Here is a 22,086-nt window from a genome sequence, read left to right as displayed (position 1 = left end):
TTAATAAGGATGATTTCTGGAACAGTTGATTTTAAACTTTTCCCTGTAATGTTTGCAGTCCAGTCACTGAAGTGTCAAGTTATCACAAGTGAAGAGGAAGTCAGGCAAGCGCTGTTAAATTTGAAGCTCACTAAGGCTGAGTGAAGTACAGAGAGTAAGAAATTGTGTTTTAGGAGTAATTTTTTTCAGCTTTTGTTTTGTGATCCAAGGTATGAAGCACTGTGGCTAGGGAAGTTCCTCTGTTTAATTCAAATATCTTTTTCCGATTCTGTGATTCAGTGAATAGTAGTTTTGCCTTAACTATGTAATACCCACGAAGCCAATTTGGAGCATTAAAGCTGTTAGATGTGTTCGTGTCTTAATTCACTCGGTGCTCTCCACCAAAACTACACACGCACTGTCTGCCTCACTGTCACACTGCTGCAAGCAAACACAAAAGCAAATAGAAAAATGAAGCTTGCAGCTCTGCAGCGCACCTTCCCCAAAGACAACCGCAGGCGTTTTGAGGCCAGGATGCAGAGGTTTTTACTCCCTTGTTAACTCAGATGGTTTAAAAAGTTCTGACAACACAGTCACTCTGCAGCTGCACCGGCCGTCCCCGTCCCCCTGTTCTGCAGTCCAACCCTGCAGCCGGGCAGAAAGAACAACTGGAAAAATATCCAGAGCCATAGGAAACTGGTTGCAGGTTCAGCACTTTCAGAACCCAATTAAGGACATAACGAGCTGCAGGAGCAGATAGGTTACTAAATTCTGTTTTCCTCGGGCAGTGGGCTACACCTGTGGCTGCCCTGACTGAGCTGTGGCTGGGTGGGTTGGTGCCCAGATATTTTTTTGCTCTGGCTGGATCTAGCTGCAATAAATACTCAGGTAAGTCTTTCTTAACTGGAAAATTCTCGAAGAAAAGCACAGCACTCTGTTAGCTAGGTCAGATTGTGGCTATGGAAATGCACATCCTTAATACTTCTAAGGAAAGGGTGTGATTTGCTGTTATGATTCAGAGGAGCACCGAGTTTGTTGCCTCTATAATGTCTTGCTCTATTTCTCCCTTGTGTATGAGTGTGAATTTCCCTTGACCAGGGGATGGGGAGGAGTTTCAACTTTCTCCTGGAAGCTTCTGTATCTGGGAAGATGTGGGAGACACGTGCCTTGTCCTTGCAGAGAGGACAGGCCTTCAGGAGCCTTTTGGTTTGAGATGGCTTCTCTGATCCTACTGCTGTAAATAGGTTTGGGTCTTTGTTGCTGCCTTTGATTGTGTGTGTGTCCAGGTCTATATGGAGTGCTGGGACCAAATTCCCTCCTCGCACCTGCAGAGTAAATTCAGGTGGGAAGATCCTGGTTATCCAGATGGCTATGGGGATATTGTATTATTCTGGGAGAGTTTAAGGTCAGAATTTTCAATACCTTTGGGGAGTTTGGTGAATGGGAATTGGACTTTCCAGCCTTGAGGGCAGCTTTAAAAATCTCAGAATAAATGTCTTTGAAATCTAAGAAAGCCAAATCCTCTGGCACCAGCAACACCAGCTGAGTCCTCTCTGCCTCTTGCACTGTGAAATTCCAGCTCGTAGCGCCGGGCTAAGGCAGCGGCTGCTCCCACGGCACGGGGCCCAGCCGCAAACTTGTGTCAAGCTGGGCGAGGGCATTTATAATGGTTCTACCTGTTACAAATGTGCTGTTTGGTAACCTACTTGGGCAGCTGTTTTTTATGCTATCGCTATAAAGATATGCTGTAGTATTCATGCATAATTGGGAGCCCTTCTATTAATAATACATGGGAAGCTCATCTTGCTAATATCGCCTTCATCTGAGTGTTCCTACCATATATTTTGATAGATGAAATGGATAGAGAGTGTATTTAAATACTGTTTGTACTGCAGCTAGGGTACAAAAGGGACAGTGCATCTTTAATTAGACAGGTACATCTGCTTAATTAATTTAGCTGTAAAGCCCTTTTTCCTCTTCATTCTTTCATCTATATGCGGACGCTATATTAGTTCCGCTCTGCTGGTTCCATAGAAACTGAGAAAAAGAGCTCGTCTCATTGAGATGCGCTTGGCATGTCTGGGTACGGAGTCTCAGGTCAATGGTCAACCCCCAAGGGTTTGCAGCAGGCCTGAAGTGCAGAACGTAAGGGTTAGCAGAACATGCTAATACTCATGTAGAACTCTCCCTCAGAAACAACTAAAACAATTGACATTCATTTAATTACTGTAAACGAAACAGCCCCTGCATCACTTTGCATAGTAAAGCCTGTTAATACCAAAAAGGTTCAGTGGGTGGAAGGAGGAATTAGGCTTTTATAATTGGAATGCAACACTTGAAAACCAATTTGGTAACTACGCTTGATTTTATTAGCATCTTATTCTGGGCAAAACAAATGTTGAGCAATGAGAAAAACAAGGTAAAGAGGAGGTGGTAAGAACGCAGCAGGGACCGGACGTTACTTATTGTACAGCTTGCCCGGCTCCGAAATGGACATCTTTTATCGCTCTGCTTTCCGAAGATGCTTTGCAGAGAGGGCTGCGTGGAGGTTGTGCTATACCCTATATATTATGCTGTTAATTACATAGTTCAGCAACAAGATGAGTTTGTCCAGCTGCTCCACAAACTTTCCTTTCCACCTGCTCCAAACACTAGACCCTCCGGCGTACTGTGGCGGAAGGACGCTTGAATGCCCCCAGGCAGGAGACCCAGGCCTCCAGCGCCGTCTCTGCGGGGACCCCCTGTAGCTCTTGGAAGCTTTCCCCTGCCGTCCTTCGGTTTCTCACCTTTCCCCGTAAGGCTTGGGTGATGACACCAGCACTAAAACCTTAACCGGAGCTGGGTTTGCTACCTGTTCGCAAGGTGCTGGAGAAGCTGTGGGACACCAAGGTGTTCATGCGGGCCCTTAAGAGTTGGTTTAGAGCAAAGACGGGCTTGGCAGGCACCTGCGCCTCCGCTCCGCTTCCCAGAGCGGCAGCTGGAGCTGAGCCGATCGTAAGCAGGAGTGAACTCTGGTTATGACCCTGGAGCTGCCCGCCTGTGCCGCAGCTGCCAAAACTGAACCTGGAAGGTGACTCTCGCCTTGTTACACGTGCTTCATACAGAAAATTGTCTGTTCCCCTCTACAAGCAGGCTCTCCTGGGTTATTCTCCTCTTTCTGCAACAAGAACTGTTTGTGTCTACAGAAGAAAAGAAAAGGTGATGTCAGGCCCCTTTCATCAGAGGAAGTTGGTTCTTAGAATTGTTTTCTGGAGCTGGAGTGCTGCCACGCGGCGGTTTGGGAAGCCAGGGAAAAGAGGGCTTGAACCCATGCTGGTGAGGAGAAGGGGCCGGTTGTGTGGCTGAGGGGCACTTCCAGACCCCCGGTCCTCTCCCAGGCTTCACCACCGGTGTTCTCTGACAGTGGCCACAGTGAGATTTTTATTATTGGTTGTTTTCTTTTTTTAAAAGTGTGAAGCCTTATGCTGAAGGATTGAGTGCTTAACTACACTGCTCTTTCTTGCCAGTCTCAGCTCTTGGCACCCCATGTTCCTCCCAGGAATTCAATCCCTTAAAATACAGACATTACAAACAAGTACTTTATTTCTTTATTTAGAATAAAAAAGGAGCAGGATTACAATGCTACTGTCGCAGTATACAAAACATTCATCCAGGTTTGCTTCACGTTTACAAAATGTGCCATATACACAGCATCAATATTCACAGCAACTTTGTCAGACGCTCCCATGAACTAAGTGTTGAAGGAAAAATCCAGAAACTAAAGATTAAAACTCAACTTTGCTTTTTGTTCAGCCTTGCAACCGCATGGTCGGCCAGCTTAACACTCACACCCCAGAATGGAATTAAAATAGCATCAAGAGATCAACTAGATTAGCGGAGCAAGTAAATTAAACTCTCCTCTGAATAGTTCCATTTGGATTGCTCTTGGGTTTTCCCTTCTCAGGGCTGGCCACCCAGTTTTGTGTTAAGTAAGAACGCTGCAGGGCTGGCACAGCCCTGTAGCTCCTGCTGTAGGCTCTCAGCAGCGCGCGAGTCCTCCCGGGATGAAGGTGCTCTCAACACTTATGTTTGGGTCAATTCAGCCGCAGCCTAGGACAGCACAGGGAATTACTCCACTTTCTGCCCTGAACTGGAGTGTAGTTAACGCTAGTAAGTGCCCCGGGTACCGGCTGCATTGCAACAACGGAAACAATCGTCCACAGGCAGCTGTGACACTCGACGCTCCTGAGGTCGCTACCCGGATCACGACAGAGCAGCAGGAGTTCCAGGTCTTTTGAGTGAAGAGTGCTAAAAACTGAGTCAGCATTAAAAAATAGTGACAGAATAAGAATATTCCAACTGACACCAAGGGTCTGGGAACGTCTCCAGTGTAAAGTATGAGTTAGAACTGAGTACAGCCAAGATTAGCGCAGACAGAAATTTAAGTGAGAGTATGTATACAAGGCCCACCTCCGTTAGAAGTGAAAACTAAAGCTCCGTGGGCATTGCCGTATATACAACTCTACAAGTTGTGAGAAACTACCCTGGATTGAGACTTCCAAGAGAGGGCTCGACTCCATCTTGTTAAGATTCCTGCACCTTTGATGGGCAGGACAGGACTCCAGGTGAATAGAGCCAAGCTCAAGCTGTCCTCATTTACCCACATGGAGGGGGAAAAAGCTGCTTTCCAACCTGGTGTTTACCAGCGGAGCTGTAAACCAGCAGGCATCTCCACACAGACATTTGTACCAGTTCTGGTTAAAGAATAAACGCTACCCACTTCGATGTAAGCCTGGAGTATAACCAGCGTAATTTGTGCCTTTACAGGCCTGATACAGAAAGCCAGAAGGGAATACTAGAGGGGGCTGAGGGCGGATGTAGTATTGGTAACTACTTTGAGCATTTCGCCTTTATTTACTGAGAACCCATAAACATCTTCTTCCAGTTAATTTAGATGCTTACAATAAATCTGATTTTTGCCATGACTACCAACACTTTGAGGCCAAGACTGCTACGGCCCTTACTTCTAGCTGCGAAAATATGAACTAGTGCTCTGCAGTAACAAATTTTGAAGTTTATTATAATGTTAAGTATTGGACTGCTACTAACTACACGCTTACAAGGTGACTGCCAGAAAGAATTCAATGAACAGCGTGAATTAGGTCATAAAATACCAACAAGCACTTCATCGTGACCGACAGTAGGAAGCAGGCACATGGTGGCCCCTCGCTGACGTACCCAGCTCCACTCATGCAGGCTAGAGGGAATGAAGAGGCACCTTCCTCTTCCTGCAGCCACCGTCCTGCCCCCATGAAGATGAGCTATTGGTAGCCACATCTAACTGGCCTTGCACATCCGTCTCAAAGTTTAGCCGTTGTCAGAAGAGCAAGAGCTTCAGTGATTAACCCCGACCTGCTCCGTGGCGAGGGCTCTGAGGAGCGGGGACGGGCTCTCTTCCTCCTTTTCTCTCTGCTGCAGTACCTGTAGGTGGCAACTGAGACTCCAGCAGTTGTGCCTGCAAGGCTACCCGGTTTGTGAAACGGTGGACAAGGAATAAAGGGTGGGCTCTGCATTTGAGAAATTAAACTTGTACAAACAAGTCTCCTGTAAATGTTAGTTTAGGGCATAACAGCACAGGTGTGATTTGTTAGCCTTTAACTAGGCCTCTAAATGTTTGCATTCAGTTCTTTTATGTCAAGAAACCCTTAATGAGGATAGAATAAATGGTGTTATGCTGCCCATAATCACCGATGATACATTAGCCAGTGGAAAACCCGGTAAGTTTAAGAAAATCAGGGAAATATTTATTGCCTGTATGTATGCACTAGCAACCATAGTATTTCCTCTCTAGGAATATACAATGGGATTTATAGGATGGGGGAACATACGGAAGGGAAGGATGATGGAATAATGAGGTCCCCAATCCGTAGCTGAATTAAGGTAGAAGGCAGCAATGAGTTCCACTGTCACCAATTCCAGAGCAGGAGGTGTAGTTTGGAGGCCCAAGACAGAGTCCTCACAACCCCAAACTTTCACCTTAGTTCAAACAATGGCATCTAGCACCAAGGCACTAAGAAGCTGTACAGTCCAGAGCTGTTCCGCTTATCCACCAAATCTGGATTATCCTGGATTTCTTCATCCCAGCGGAGAAGGGATAAACGCTTGTTATCGGCCCTAGTAGTAAATCTTAAATGCTGTCAGAAGCTACTTATCAAGGACAATGACATATTAGCTTCAACCACAGAACACAGCATCTCTGGCTATTAATTCTCAGACGCAACAGCAAATACTACAATAACCACTTCGTCTCTCTGCTGGAGCGTTATTTGTCCTCTGGAGATGAGGCACCGTAAACAGCCACAGCGTTTACCACCAAATGGCAAAACAGTTGAGAAGAGCCTTAAAGTACTCGCTTGTTGAGATATCGTGCAAAAATTAGGGAAAAACTTAGCGAGACGAACTTGGATTTTGTAGGATTTATTCTTTGAATATCTCACTTTGTGTCTCAAAACAGACTGGGCCTTAATATTGGATAGCTCCGCTACGTATTAGTTTGAGAAGGCAGCTCTGTTAATGGCAAAATAGCATGAGGATCTGGCAGCGGGTGCTCGTACCTTCCTCACCCACTCGCCTTCCCTGCGGGGGATGAAAGCAAGGGTTTTGATTAGGACAACGTGAGGGATAACGCATCAAGGTGCTGCTGCAGCCCTGCAGGTTGTTACAGTACTCCAACAGGAACAGGACTAACCTCCACATTCCTAGAACTGCAGGTCATGAGTCCAAGACAGATAAAAGGTTTCCTGAAGGAAGTCTCAGCTGGTAGCTGGGCAGAGAAATCCAGTAAGATCAGCATCAGAGGTTAAATGTTACTGGTCTGAGGTGTGCTATACTATTCAAGCCTATGCTAGTTAAAAATACACTTAGGGACCAGTGATGGTTTAAAAAAAAAAAAAAAATTAAATCACAATACCTCTTTACCTGTTGTGAATGGGTCAGGGTGAGAAGTGAAAGCTTTGTGCTAAAGGATCTTCACTGGCATGCAGACAAAGCCGACATCATTGGCTTTAAAATTCCATTCTCCCAGCAGTCATAAATCAGGTTAAATAAACTGGCAATGGTATACTGAGTATCTACTGCCTTGAAAGACAAGGAAAATAAACATTAATGCTGCAACATTAATGCTAGGTGTACTAGAGCTTCTACATGTCTAACGCATTAAAACTCAATCCAGGGAAATTCAAGAGAACTGCTAGAAGTAATCACCGGGAATTAATCTAATGATACCATGCTGAACCTTTTGGTCAGCCAGAGCTAAACACTTCAGTAGATCAGGTTATTATGGTTTCTACGCCAGTATCAAAGACATGTTCTTTGTGCTTTTTTTTTAAAAGCACTTATACATGGTTCTGGAGAGCTCTCTCACCTTTTCCATAGCCAGGTGAATTTCTGAATCTGAACACCTACTCACTGATGAACTGGTTACGACTGCCTGGACAAGGACTTGCAGCTTCCACTTAAAACATTTTCTCTGCCACCATGACTAAACCTTCTGGTCAGCTCATATTGGAAACGGATGTTCTGTTCCCCCCAAACCCCATCAGCGCTGGGAAGAAGATAAATGCTGCCCCAGGTACAGTACCTGGCCTCAAACTACGCACACATTAGGCATCGAGGTTACTCTTTGTTTTACTAGGTGCTATCACGATCGACATTTTCTTTCTTTGCAGACTCAGTGAAGTCATTTCAATTTTCAATGCACAGCAATAAAAAACTAAACATTTCTTTAATACAATTATGGTATCACTTCCAAGGATATTTACAAACAAGGCTAATTATTTTACAGATGAATGTGCTTCTGCTGTTCTAGTCTACTATATTAATATTATTCTCAGTCAAAGCACTATCATGCTTAATGCATGAAACACTGAATAGTAAGGACAGCTGACTTGTTTTAATGTTAGCTGAAAAAAATTTGCTCTTACTAAAGGTGAAGGAACATTAAGAAAATATGCATAGTCATTAAAATCAAGGAAGCTTAAGCACCAATCCGCACATGCATCGCTGGAGACTGATACTGTCAGGGCAACTCCTTGATTTCTCAAATAGCTATAGAGGACTTCACACACAATTGGAAGTGTCATGAATCACAAACAGGGCAACACATCTGAGCATCCAGATTGGTACTCTGAAGAACGTAAATACATAAACTTTGGATTATTTGACAACATGGATTTAAGTTAACGAGACAAACTGTACCAAATAAGCATACACATTTTGGAGGTATTATTCCTCTAACACTGCATAGGAAGTTGAAAAGGATTCTCCTGCTCCCCATAGGAACTAGAAGCTAAAGAGAGAAAGATGTTTTTTTCTGATAGGACAGTTGGAAGGCAGAATAAATTTCTGGGCTCAGCCATGCTACATCATTGGTGTATTGATGAATCTCTTGATGAGAAAGTCAGGGTTTTACAAGAACAGCTTCACCAGACCCCATGACCTGTGGAAATTTTACCTCTAACATCTTAGTCATGGTGGTGGTTTGTTTGGGTTTTTTTTTTTTTAAACTGTGTTATTATGAAAAGAGAAACTGTCAGCTGGGAGTGATTGTGTGTCAACTTCTGTAAAACTCAGTTTCTGTATGAGAGAGACTCTCAATTCAATTGGAAATACGGTAAATTTGTAATGGTCTTGGTTACTGAGTTACACTGGAAAAGATGATTCCTGTTGGTGAAACGAAAGGCATATACATTGGCAAAAGCTAGGAAGCAGTTAGAACTTAGTTCAGAAAAAGAAAGTGGGGCAAGAGTCTTAGGAGCACTGGAAATTATATATATATTAGTGTTTAACCTAATTGCTATTAGTTTAATAATTATTACATTTAAAAATTATTCTCACTGATCTTTATTTGACCCAGGTAGCCAATATTACCCTTCTGACTGCAATACTGTTATAACAGTTAAGAGGCAGTTATTCTGCTAGACTTTAAGTGGAACTAATATAATGGCCAATTTCTTTCATATGGCTGTAACTGGCATACGCTTCGCTCTGCAAGAAATTAGAGTCACAAATTATTTTGATCATTTAATATTCTGCAGCAAGTGCCAGTGCTTGTTAAAAAGCAAACGAGAGCACTACAAGCTGAAGCCTTCTCTACCCACCAAGACCATTCAAGAGGCAGCTCCGCTGTTCCCGTCCTAGCTTTTGGAAAATCGCACAGTTGTCGGGCAGAAAGGACAGTTCACACTGCGTGCTTAAGACTTCAGTTCCTGTTCAGTGAAAGGAAGCGTGTCCAGCTGCTGATGCTTCAATGGGGTGCATTTCCAAACCACTTTATAAACGCGCTCTTCCAGAGGTACTCCTGTTTCTGGAGCATGGAACGGGCTCTGGACTTCAGGAGTTTCTAGAACCTCTGATGTTCTATTTACAGGGTCATGGACAATGTCTTCCCCCTCCAGTAAAGTCTGTATTCCTGTGCTCTATATCCTTCGAGACTGAAGGGAGCTTATGCAGTAGAGAAAATACTTTCAATCTTCACATAACTTTTTGCTAGAACACAGGAGAATCACAGAACGTGCAAGGTCCTTGCAGTAACCTCTTGATCCATTCAGGATCTGCAAACAAGAAAACATGTTGTTTAAAGCTGGAGGTAGAGATGTACACAGGAATGACACCCGAGATGGACAAACTAAATAGTAATCCTGAAACAGTTTGTATATATTCACCATGCAGGATTAACTGAGAGTTCAGAGGAATCCAACTCCATTTCTGTTTGACACTTCAAGTAATGCCAGTTTAAATCCCACTTCAGCAGGGGACAAAATTAAGGTGAAACAGTCCATGCTGTATCATTACATCCTCATCTAAATAGCTATATAGGAAAAAAATTTAAAGGATCACCATGCCACAAATGTAGCGATCGCATTTCCTTAACTGAAATTAGATCCTTCGGATAATGCAGTCCTTGGTTTCTGTTTCTTTGTCCCTCTCCAATATAAGGAAATTAAGTTTACATCCTCTCTCTACAGAGGTTTTAAGTTCTGTAGTTGATCCTCAGTGCTGACTGGAATACCCACGTTTTATGGGGAGAGGAAAAGTATCACCTACACTTTGAGACAAACTGTTAAGAGTACTCCATGATTTTTTTTTTTTTTAAAATTACCAGTTGGAAAGAAAACAATTTTCTTGCACAGCTTGTCCTTCCTCAAGCTCTGAAAATGCAAAGGCTGACTGGCCCCCACAGCCTGCCATTACTGTCTCTGAATGATGTTCTCATGGCAGGTTTGGGACCTAAGCCAGCAAGGTGCCAGCTATTTCTTAACCTGCGCTGGATCAATGCAGCTTGCACTGAAATAGAATGTCAAAGACCTACAGCTCTTGCAGAACTGGATGCTAATATATTCAGCCTGAATATAAACTAACTGTTGTAGCACTCCAGCACAGATTATGTGTTTACCCAGCTCTCATTAAAATGCAGTATTTATAAATTAATTTCTGCAGTCGCTATCTTGTAATTCACGTATGCCACTAATGCATGGACAACCACAGGACAGCGTGAAATGCAGAGTACTGGTACTTCACATGATAACTGCCTAAAAGAGAAAAGTCAGTGAAACTAATTCAAGTAATTTTGCAGGTAAAACTGAAGAATACATAATCCTGCCCCTTCTGGCCACAGGAACAGTTTACCTTCTGGGGTTGGATGCCGTGCAATGCTGTCGTGAAGCAAACATCTCCTGTATACCAAACTCTGACAGGATTGGTAGGTTAGAAAGCACCTGTGAAAGGACAAGTAGTTTCATCAAGAGGCTTGGGGTTTTATTGTTTTGTTTTGCGACCTGCTCCTATGCCCTGACTGGAGGCTGGGTTCTGTTCCCAATAGACTTTGCTTTCTGAGAGTAATGGCAGTAACGAGCCGCATTAAACACAAAAATTAATAAATTATTAATTCACATAAATGAAACTTCACAAGTGTACCCAATTACAGATGGTCACAAAAATGAAAAAGGCCAAAAATCAGTATACTGTTGAAAAAAGTTTCATCGTGGCCCAAAAAATTTTAGCATACAGTAGAAGAGGTAAAAAGCTTGAGTGGTACTGCACGGGGGAAGAACCACAGTGTCTTTAAGGCAATGACTGTTTAGCCAAACTAGCACATATCTGCTAGGCCAAGGTTTTTCTTTGTGACAGACTACTGACTTGCCAAGTCTCCAGGGACAATCACCATGTGCCTGATATATCCATGTTGGAAGACTTCCTTTTCTAGATGTTCTAGAGCTTGTCTGACTTCTCAGTGCGGCTCTTTACTTTGTTTTCAAATGCTAGAACAAACCCTCCTAAATGTCCTGTTCCAAAGCATGACTTGCGCTTGATTTTTCCCTTGCCTACTTTCTCCCCGCCTCCAAGCTCCCCCCGCTTGAAGAAAAAAATTAGACAATCAAAAGCATTTTATTTTAAAACCAGCGTACTGATAAGAGAACCAAATCCAATCTACAATGCCCTCTCTCTTTCTCTCGTGGAAGAGGACAGATAACAGCCAACAAAAATTGCAATCAACTGCAGCACGGGTAACATGCTTGATGACTTTTTACTCCAACAGTAAGAGGTGTTCTAGGTTTAACTATGTTTAAATTATCCAGAGGACGGCAGAAACTCTTTAAGAACCAATTACCTGAGCCAAATATGTCCATTGGAGCAGACTGCCTGTTTGCGATCAGTGAATGGCAGGATCTCTTTACACAAGCTGCAGTGCTCTGGAAAAGTCTGTTTGTTCATTTTCTTTAAGATATGCCCAATCAGCACCTGGGAATACACAGCAGTCAGCATTGTTTACAGCAAGACAGCTGCCTACTGAAAGGTGGAAACATCTCTCAGGATATTGTGATTTCAGAATATGATACAGGATGCAAAGATCTATTCTCTTGACTGAATTCAAAGAAATAAAAGCCTAAGAAATACAACACATTGATAAGTATTATTCTCATTTTTTTGTCACCTCCTATAGATTTCTGTAACTTAAGAGCAATAGTGTTAAAGCTACTTCAAATTTAAAAAGTACTGAAGAAATTGGTATCATACCACTTTAGAGGATGCCACTGACCGTTACAGCAATGCTTTCACTTTCTCGTGCCTATCACAATGGCTATGCTAAAAAAAAAAATAATCCTGTTCAGAAATTACCTGGATGCATGTCTTCAGCAGTCATCTTAGAGTATACATAATGTTTATAGTAGAACATTTATGTGATCAAATTTGTCTTTGACGTTTCAATAGATATAAACCACATCCAAAGGACCTTTAAAATGTGACAGCAAACTGAATCGATAAAACAGAATTTGGAAGTCAGCTTTTAATCACTATAAAAAGAATCTTGTTTACGAGGTAAGAAAAGCAACCTCTCAAACCTTCAATTCATAGTCATTGGATGCTAGAAACACACAGCAGCTCTGCCAGAATACTTTCCTAGTGAATTACTGATGGCCACACTGTGAGGCCTGCTTGCTTCTAAATCCAGCAGAGAGAACACCACGCTACATCAGTAATGGAAATGTGCTTCCTTCCTCTGTCCTTCTGTAATGTAAAGGTTGACTTTCAGAGTTTGAGTGATTTAAGGACTTGGGTACTGAAAGGAACTGTTCTCTGCTCATACAAAGAGGTACAGAGCCATCTGAGGCATTCCTGTCAGCAAGTCTTAAGAGCCAGGAGGCTGATGGCAGTGTTCCCACTGAAGCTTCCTTTGTCTGACATTTCTGAAGTTTCAGAAAACTTCATTGCCCAGTCCGGGGTTCACTGATCACTTATTTCCTGCCACAAATGCTTACTCTGCACATTGCGATAGTCAGGATACTGTCCTTGCAGTTAATGCTTTTATTTTGGTAGGGAGTATTGCAAGTTCGGGAAGAGTTCCTATCACGGCCAAGCATTCAGTTATGCTTATTTTATGGTAGTTCAATAAACGCAAGCGGGCCTGAAGGTGCAGGCCATGTATGCTTGTAACAAAGGCGTTCAGTCAGCTTGGTTAATTGAAAGTCCTGCATAAAGTTCTGAATCACGGGATTTAACTCATAAAACACAATCACTTTTTGAACCTCTGTAACCGATCTTTCCACTGAAGGTTCATGGAGCAATGACGAGACCTGAACAGTCACAGTACTTTCAATCACAAATACTTTAAGAAGTGATACTACAACTCTTAAAATTAGAACTGCAGACAGAACTGAGTAGAGGAAGCATCTCCTAAGTTTAGTTTTGTAGAGATGATGGGTTAAATAAGCTTAGCCATGAAAACAAACATCCCTCTCAATCAGTACATGTTCTAAACCCACCAAGAGCAGCGGAATAACCGTGGTCCTTTCCCTTGTTCTGCAAAAACACAGGCATGCTTACTCTATATTGTACCTGACCCAAATTTCAACATCTGTATTTACATTCCCTCCTACTTGATAATTTCAAGGAAGGACACCTTAAGCTGTGTGCTCTATAGAAGCTGACTGGCAGGGATGACATGTTTACAGTTCTCTTACCCACCCCCAAAGCTGTATTTTCATTTAAGGATATGGAGGGGGGAGCAAGAAGTCACTTGTAACACCAAATCCCCAGAGCATAGAGGTGCACTTACTCGTGCTGTTCTGTCATCATAGCCATCATCGGACATTAAGAAGTCACAGACTCCTCTGGTGGGAATACTGGTGTTTTCTGTAATCCATGTGTGTAGATAAACTTCTCCCAACACCCGTTTCATGTGTTCTCGTGTCAAGTGCATTTCTACTGCCTCAATTTGTGCCTGTATTTCAAGAAGCTTTTCTTCCATTGGCTCGCGGCCTCCTATGTCACTTGACTGAGGAAGAGAATCATCTGCAGTGTCATCTATGTCCATACCTTTGCCTGTGTCACACAGGCTCTGTTTGCTGGCTTGTTTAGAAGTTCCTTCTTCTTGGTCATCTTCAGTGCTGCCCATCCCAGGGGAATCCGATATCAAGATTTTTGCATCCTCGTGTGAAGGTCTCCACATGACCTCTGAGGGAGCTTTCTGCATTGACTGGTACAAAATCCTCAGGAGAAATAACTTAAACCGCCAGAAGTAAGTAGAACCACAGCTCTCAATCTTTTTATCCAGTGCTTCCTGTAAGAACTGAGGAATATGCTTATGCTTCAAAATTTTCCAGCGTACAAGATCCGTCAAGTCCACTTGCCGGAAAAGGTTCTGGACAGAAGATTCCAAGAGCTGCGCAGCTGCCTCCTCAAAAGTCTTAAGGGTTACAAACTGAACTTGGTAGTTTTTGTTAACTGGGTGAAGACCGTTAGTCATGCCCTCCGTCGTAATAACTGCTAAGTATGCACCACATGGGCTAACAGCTATTCCGTGAGTCCTGACAGAGCCAAACACTTCCGAGAGCTTAATCAGCTGGTGCTCAAACTTTAAAGCAACGTCTGTGAATATAGGAATCAGCTGCCTTACCTTCCCGTCACTGGAGCACGTGTATACCGTGCCGTTCTGTTTGTCTGCAGTCATAGATACGATTGGCAAAGAATGAAGCCCTGTCACGTGGGAATTATGGACATTCAGACCTGCTTTGGATATCAACAGGAGACACCAGAACACATAAGCTCCTCTTGCAGCCACGACTAAGCTACAGCTACATTTCTGGTAGGGGTGGTAAAGAGGAATACATTTGATGCTATGCACCGGTAACTGGTCCATTTCTTGCCATAAGACTACGGGTTGTCTCAGCGTAAAGTACCCTTTGACTGCTTTTAGATTGACAGGAAGGATCTTAACCGGTCCAAAAGCACTCCCTACGATAAGTCCACTCATCTTTCGGTTGTTATGTTCATATTCCCACCAAGACAACACACTCGGGGAATTTATTCCGGACTCTATGGTATTGCAAGAAGTAATTGATTCCTTACCCAGAAACGGAAGCTGAAACTGCCAAACTGCAATGTTACCGTTTTCAAAGAGTACTGCTAAGAGCACGCTACCGACATCCCGGCATTCGTTGTTGTGTTTAACCTGCTGAGTGGTGCAGATGCCCGACCACTCCATGCGCACTGGAGTCTGCATGCTGTGCCGCCGCTGAAATTCAGAGAAGTCTCCCAGCTCTCCCCTGGGAGTGTCAGCCTTAGAAAGTTTGTAACTGGCTTCATACAAACGCTCCCCGTAGATTTCTGTCAGGTCCACCAGCTGCACCCACTGTAGTCTGTTGAGGTTTGCGTGGATGGTCAATCGATTGTCCATGGTTAAAGCTGCAAGCAGGCACCTTCCATTCGCGTCACAGCCCAGCGGTGACCAGCTGGAATACTTGAATCCTCGCATCGGCGGCAACGACTTCCCCTCGGGATTGAATACTCGATCTAGCATGAAAGTTTGACTAACCATTGGATCCGCTGAACTTGCAAACTTTTCCTTGCATTCTGCTACCTCCTTTTTTGGACCAACCTGAAAGATAACAAAAAGAGCTTTTAAAACAATTGTAGAACTTTTTTTTAGGAAGACTTTCCTGGAATTAATTCCCACTTAAAATAGAGCATCCTCTACCACGACCTATATTACACTGGTCCAGTGGTTAATTAACCTCACTTTTAAAGCCTTAAACTTTGTTGTTCGCCTGAAATTGTAGAGTTTTGACTTTCAGTTATCAAATTTTTGCTGAACCAAAGAGCCTGTTTTCATACTCCTGCTCTCAAGCGTGCACTTAAAGGTACTTGGCATAACATTCAAAGTGTAAAGCACTCAGTATTTCAACTCAAGTTATTCCATATTCTTAGCATTATTTTGGGAAAAAAATCCAGATCCGCAACAACAGAATTATTTATTTAATATAAGATACCCACCCAGACTTGCTACTCATCTGTGCTAAGGTCTATAAAAAGTCAGATGCTCCCCTGAAGCCCAAGACGGTCCCTGCTGCAAAAATCTTTCAGCTTAGGTAGCAAACCAAGAAAGATTTGTACTTAAAATGTTACTGAAGTAATTGTCATCGAAGTACTGGAGCTCAAGGGACTCTTAGAAAAACAGCTAAACTTTAGAACCTCTAAAATCCTCTCGACACCCGAGCATATCGCACCCTGACGCTACCGGGCTACGTGTGTTTTTCTGTCCCCGCCTCATGCTTTTAAAATACATCAACGCATCCAACACAGCGTGCACGGCAGCAAGTTTATCGGTTGGACTGGATGATCTTAAAGGTCTTTTCTATCCTAAACGATTCTACGATTCTAAGTTGTATGCGGGGCAGGGGCGGCCCCGGGGGGAGGCGGCCCCGGGGGCTCCCCCACCGCCCGGGGGGACCCGGCGTGGCGGCCCCGGGCCCTGCGGAGGGGGAGGCGGCCGGTGCCCGCCTGTGCGTGCCGTGCCGTGCCGTGCCGTGCCGTGCCGGGCGGCTCACCTTGAGGAGGCAGGCGGCGGAGGGGGCGGGCACGGCCGTGCGGTGGATGACCATCTCCTGCCCGCCGCTGTGGACGTCGCTGAGCTGCTCCAGGACGGCGATGCTGCGGGCCGTGCTCACCGACACCCGGTGGTCCTCCGACCAGGCCAGCGGCTCCAAGCCGCTGACGCCGTGCTGCAGCCGCACCGCCGGCTCCCGCCGCACCGCTGTCAGCCGGAACCCGGCGCTCGGCGCCGCCGCCGCCTCCTCGACGAGGGAGTCGAGCCCCAGCGGCGGCTCCTCCTCCCCCGCCGACAGCGAGGGGCTGCCCCCGCGCTCCGCCGCCGCCATCTTACCGCCGCTCACGGGCCGCTCCGCGCATGCGCTGCCGCCGCCGCCGAAGCCCCCGGCCGCCCCGGCTGGGGCTGCCCCGCCGCCGCCTGCGCCGCCCCCCGGGCCCGGAGCTGCGGGCAGCGCCGTGCCGAGCCCCCGCGGCGGGGCGGGGGCGGCCGGGGGCCCCGGGCGAACGGCCGCTCCCGTGGAGGGGAGGCCGCCTCAGCGCCCCGTCCGCCTCCCCTCCGCCCCCGCGGGCTGGGCCCGGCCCGAGGGGCGGCCCCGGGGCCCTGCGGGAAGCGGCCGGGCCATGGCGGCGAGCAGGACGCTGCTCCTCAACCTCAGCTCGGCGCTGGGGGGCCCCGGCGCCCCAAGCCGGGTAGGTGCGGCCGGGGGAGGCTGGGGGCCGGGCCGGGCCTGCCGCCGCCGCCGTCGCTCTGCCGGGAGCCGGGGGGCCGTGGCGGGCCGGGCCCTCACTGGCCCGGGGCGGGCGGGCACCGGCTGGGGGCTGGCCTGGGGGAGCCGTGGTCAGCGGGGCGGCGGGGAGTCGGCGTCTGAAAAGTTTCTAAAATCCAGCCTTTGGGTTTTTCCCCCCGGGCCGGGGTTGAGAGCTGCACGGGGGCCTGGTGGCTCGGCAGGGAGGCGGGCCCGGCCGCCCGGGGGGGCGGCTGCGGAGGGGGAAGGCTCGGCAGGGAGCGGGCGGGAACCGGCGGGTACGAGCTCCGCTGGCCCCTTTACGTGGGCGGCTGGCGGGCTGCTCTGCGGCCGTGGACTTCCTGGGGCTGAGTGCTGATGCTGTGGGTGTAGAGTCATAGAATCACAGGTGGTTTAGGTTGGAAAAGACCTTGAAGATCATCCAGTCCAACCATTAACCTAACACTACCAAGTCCACCACTAAACCAATTAAGGGTCGAGTAATAATTTAATGTTTCCTGGCTTGGTGGCTGGATTATTTTTTAATGAAAGTAAAAACTAGGAATCACTAAGGTTGGAAAGGATCTCTAAGATCTCGTAACGCTCTTACGGGCTTTGCCTCGCTTAGAGGTGCTTTGAAATGCTGCCGGGGAGTGGAAGTCTTATATTTTAGAGTAAACTTCTAATTGTGGGAATGCTGTGAGCTGCAGGAATAGGTGCTTTACTCTCACAAGTTTGAGGAAAGGAGAACAAGAATGGGTTAAATAGGCGTTTTCAATTTTAAAGTTATTGTTACAGTGATTCTGGGTTGTTTCAAGTACTATTCTTAATTTTTAAATTGTTCTTAAAAATATTGTGCAAAAGTGAGAGTTAAGTGTTTGCAAGGATTTACCCTGATTACATTAGGTACTTTGAGGTAGGGCACCACCACCATCGTTTTTCTGATAGTGAATGTTGGTGGGAGGAGGTTGGGTTTTGTTTGGTTGCCAAAAATGTGAAGAAACAAGCGAAAAAAGTAATAAAGCTTGAAAACAATATGGTTCATAGGTGGACAAAGAAGATCAGCGTGTGTGTTTAGGAGTGAGGAAGAGAGAGAAAAAGAGGGGCGAGATTGTGCTGGCGTTTCACACGTTTCAGGAGTTTTGCAATCGTGTCAGGAAAAACAAGTTCATTGAAAAAGGGCTGGGGGACACTGAAGGGCTTAGGGGACAAAAGGGAGTTAAGTTTAATTTTCTTCTTCATTGTTCCTGGAGGTATATCAGGAGAGCAAAAGTTTTTCTTAAGGTGATTGTAAGATTGTAAGTAAAATAAACTGATTGCTGCAGAAGAAGAAATAAAGAGCTCAGAAATGCTGAAAGTTGGCAGAAGCATAAGTTGAAATACCGTCCATCCCTCCTGCCCACAGAAAGAAGGAAGCCTACAGGGATGGCTTTAACGTAATGAGATTTGCAGAGCTTTTGAGAGAGATTTTTAAAGTGTGTTCTGCACAGTTACTGGAGAAGCTAGATTAAATCCTTTGGAGATGAGCACTGTATATGACTTTAGATTTCTATTTGCATTTCAGTCGTGTTCAGAGGTCTCAGGCATGGTGGTGAATCTGTTAAAGTAGGAACTGTCTAGCTGCACAAATCAAACTTAGTTTCTTTAGTCATGGGGTAGGGGATTCCAAAAATAAGGGATCTATCTGTGGGCTGATGTTTGTGTTCAACATGATAGCATGCTGTTAATTCTCAGTCATTAATGGATTCTTCCTGTCTGGTTTGTTTGTTAATATTAAAGCAGTCTAATGCTCTGAAAAGAAAGCTCCAGTCACCACATGGAAACCCACCTTTGAAACGTAAACGTAAGCCATCAATAAACACCTTCAAGAAATGTGCTACGGAAGCTGATGTCAGGGAAAAGGGAAGTTCATCGCAAAAATCTCTTCCTAAGAAGCAGTTGACTGACAGCCAAAATGAAAGCCAGAAAAGCAAACCTTTCATTAAGACGTCCAGCCTGTTTAAAAACAACCCTGATATCCCAGAAATTCACAGGTATTTTAGACAAATGGGAGGGAAAAAACCCTTTCAATGCCTTGAAATTCAGTGCCTTGAATTCTTGCCCTGGCTTGGGCAAAGCAATTGCTGGGTACGTGTAGTTTCATTGCTGTTTACATAGAATACTATTGTACAATTTTTAACCATACCATGTGCTTTGTTTTGCTTTGGTTTGTTTCCCCTAACTCAGAAAAGCAGTACAGCAGGTGCAAGAAAATATTTTCACTACAGATTCTTTTAGCCAGTTGGACCTCCATCCACATCTGGTGAGTGGCAGGAAGGCTGTGTGCCTTGAAACATGCTTTTTTGGGTGGGGGGCAGGTTAGAGAGCTGAGAGATGCACCTTTATTCATGGTGACCTGGACTTGCCAGTAGTTTGCCTGGTTTTGTTGTAGTCTCTTAGCTCAGCATGCTGGCCAGTGTCCTGACCCATCCCCAAACACACTGTCCCAGCACCTTTTGCTGTTTGCAGTTGTAATACCACATAACCACAGAAAACTATTTGGGAATGCAGTATTTTAACAAGTCTAATATTTCATGACATACTGGCAGTGGTGTAAGTCTGATTAACTAAGAAGTATTTTGAGGACCTGGCAGCTCTTACGTCCGGTTGCCCTGGACCAGTAATGTTCAGAATCAGTCTTCAGGTTTTTGCTCTATCTTGTACTACAAAAAGTAACAAAAGGAACAGTTTGACAATGAAACCTGTTTACTGCTCTTTATTATCTCCCTAGATATCCACAGTAAACACTGTCCTAAAGATAAGTAGCATGACCAGGTAAGCAAATTCATATAAAAACTTTGCACTTCACTACCCTGTACAGCTAATCATCTATGATTGGTTCATTGTATGCAATTGGTTTGTGAAGACTACAGTACCTGTTAAGCTGTCCCGTTTGCCATAGGGTTTGTTGCTTTCAAAATTTGGGATGAGAAATAACTTCTAAGTTATATAGCAAGTCATTTGTCACAGCTGAAGGTGGAACCTTGGAGTCCTGCCTTCTAATTTGGTATTTGAATCATAAAACCATCTTTTTTTCAATTTATCACATCTGATGCCTATCTAGTGACTTTGCTTAGAAATCACCTCTCCTGATGTAGCTACGCAGCAGAGATGAATGCGTGGAATTCGGGGTAAACAGTTTTGACACAGTCACTGTATGTTAAAACCTTAGGATTCTATCCTCTGTTGCACTCATATTTTCTAACCCGTTTTGTTTGTTATGCAGTGTTCAGAAGCAAACAATTCCTGTGCTCCTGCAAGGCAAAGATGCTCTAGTGAGATCTCAGACTGGTTCAGGTCAGTATTTAATTGTTGGTCTCCTTCCCTAGGGCATATTAAACTGGATCCCAAATAGAGAACCAAAACCTCACGTTCCCAGTACAGCTCATAGAAGCGACAGGCTGGGAAGCCTGGCGTGGGACTGCCATGACCCAGACAGATGCCGTGCAAACTTCTGTAACGATGCAGTGGTGGGGCTGAATGTTGATGTGCAGCTGCCAGCCGTTGCACGTGGGCCTATTCCAAGGGTCGTGCTGGGGATGCAGATCTGTGAGGCCAGCAGAGCCGAGCACCACATGCTCTTACCATACCAACTTACATGCTTGCTCTACAGCAACCTGTGTCTGGATGGCTCATTTCCTTGAGTGGGTGGGGATATTTATTTAGATAGATCTTAGTGGGATACCACCACCTCTGTTTCTTAATTTAACCCTTTGGTGAATTGCCTGTCAATCTTCGTTCCGGAAACTTTCTACTTAATTAAACCTTTTCCAGATTCTGGCCTCAGTTTAAGAATGGTAGGATGAATGGTACTTTAATTTTCTGGAGTGCTGTCTTTGCCACATTTTATTTTTTGATGGAAGGTCTTCCAATTTTCTCCCTTTTAAAAAGGTAAAACTCTTGCCTATGGGATTCCACTTGTACAGTCTTTGCAAGGATTGGAATCCAAAATAAAGGTAGGTGCAACAGAATTAAGTATATTTGCTTTTGATATTAAGATTAATAGAAATAAAATCCAGCTCTTATCTTGTAATCATCACTGTCTCTTTTTGATACAAAGGTGAAGCAGTCTCTCTTCCCCTTTATTTGTGCATGTGGCTTATGTGATCCCCCTGTACTGTTGAGATACAGATGATTCAAGAACCATGTTACACATTCCCCATTACTTCATGCAGTAGGCTAAATTGTAAATAGGCTAAACTGTCAAGTTTGGAGAAGGTAGAGTGCAGAAGAGGCAATGGTCTGGAAGCTGGGAGAACTGAAAACAAAGGTTACTGCCATGTCTTTAGGAGTAATAAGTTTCTAATCTTTGACATGGAGTGAGATTTGATAAGTGCTCCCAGTTTGGATCATCTGGTTGACTGGAAAATGCTGCTGCAGATCTGCCACCTCTTGTGCATTTTATGGGAAGAGATCATCCTGACTTTCCTTATGGGTTGCAATGTTTCCAGCCCATCCTGGATTGTTACTTTCTGCAGCTGCTACCTACGGATTGTTGCTGTGCATCAAACATGAGAGTATTTCTGCAACTCGGAAATACAAGAGTGAAGTAATATGTGTATGGAATAAAATGTTGGGTATGACTGTGAGCAGGTTTCCAAGCAGGAAAGAGAAGGCAATGCAGTATTGATATTTGAAAGACTGTTGATTTTTTTTTAAAAGCTGGGAGGGGGGAAAATACCCCAAACTGTTGTGTACAAACTTGTACTAAAACCCTTCAGAATTCGCCTTCTTGGATAATAGCAGTTAGATGTGGAAGTGCTCTGTTTGTCAGTGCTACATTCTTCTTAGCGGACCTCTTGTCTTCTCTGTTTGCAGCGCAGTGATGGGCCTTACGCACTCATATTAGTCCCAACAAGAGAGGTAGGTGGCCTTTTTTCTTTCTGATTCTGTCTGAATCTGAGTGTTTGAACACTGATTTTTAGTGTGTAGATGTGGGTTCACCAGGGACTGTCTTAGGAAATGTCTGTCCTTTTGC

General features: G+C 44.9%; 2 protein-coding genes across 2 annotated transcripts in view; one reads left to right on the top strand and one right to left on the bottom strand.

Moving 5' to 3' along the window:
• Window positions 1-13,498: 13,498 nt before the first annotated feature.
• GTF3C4 (general transcription factor IIIC subunit 4) lies at window positions 13,499-15,936 on the bottom strand. The gene is made up of 2 exons (XM_075716810.1): window positions 15,922-15,936; window positions 13,499-15,394 (listed from the first exon to the last, which is right to left on the bottom strand). The coding sequence occupies exons 1-2, from the start codon at window positions 15,934-15,936 to the stop codon at window positions 13,499-13,501; spliced, it is 1,911 nt and encodes a 636-aa protein (XP_075572925.1).
• A 453-nt stretch (window positions 15,937-16,389) lies between these two features.
• The window catches only part of DDX31 (DEAD-box helicase 31), a 51,834-nt gene continuing 46,137 nt past the window's right edge, over window positions 16,390-22,086 (top strand). The window contains 9 exon segments of the mRNA XM_075717139.1: window positions 16,390-16,681; window positions 16,684-16,958; window positions 16,960-17,034; window positions 18,849-19,102; window positions 19,296-19,371; window positions 19,840-19,883; window positions 20,335-20,405; window positions 21,000-21,064; window positions 21,927-21,971. Of these exon segments, the coding sequence (XP_075573254.1) occupies window positions 16,390-16,681; window positions 16,684-16,958; window positions 16,960-17,034; window positions 18,849-19,102; window positions 19,296-19,371; window positions 19,840-19,883; window positions 20,335-20,405; window positions 21,000-21,064; window positions 21,927-21,971 (1,197 nt within the window).

The sequence above is a fragment of the Pelecanus crispus genome, chromosome 9, assembly GCF_030463565.1.
Source record: "Pelecanus crispus isolate bPelCri1 chromosome 9, bPelCri1.pri, whole genome shotgun sequence".
NCBI lineage: Eukaryota > Metazoa > Chordata > Aves > Pelecaniformes > Pelecanidae > Pelecanus > Pelecanus crispus.
This window is presented reverse-complemented; position numbering and strand designations above follow the sequence as displayed.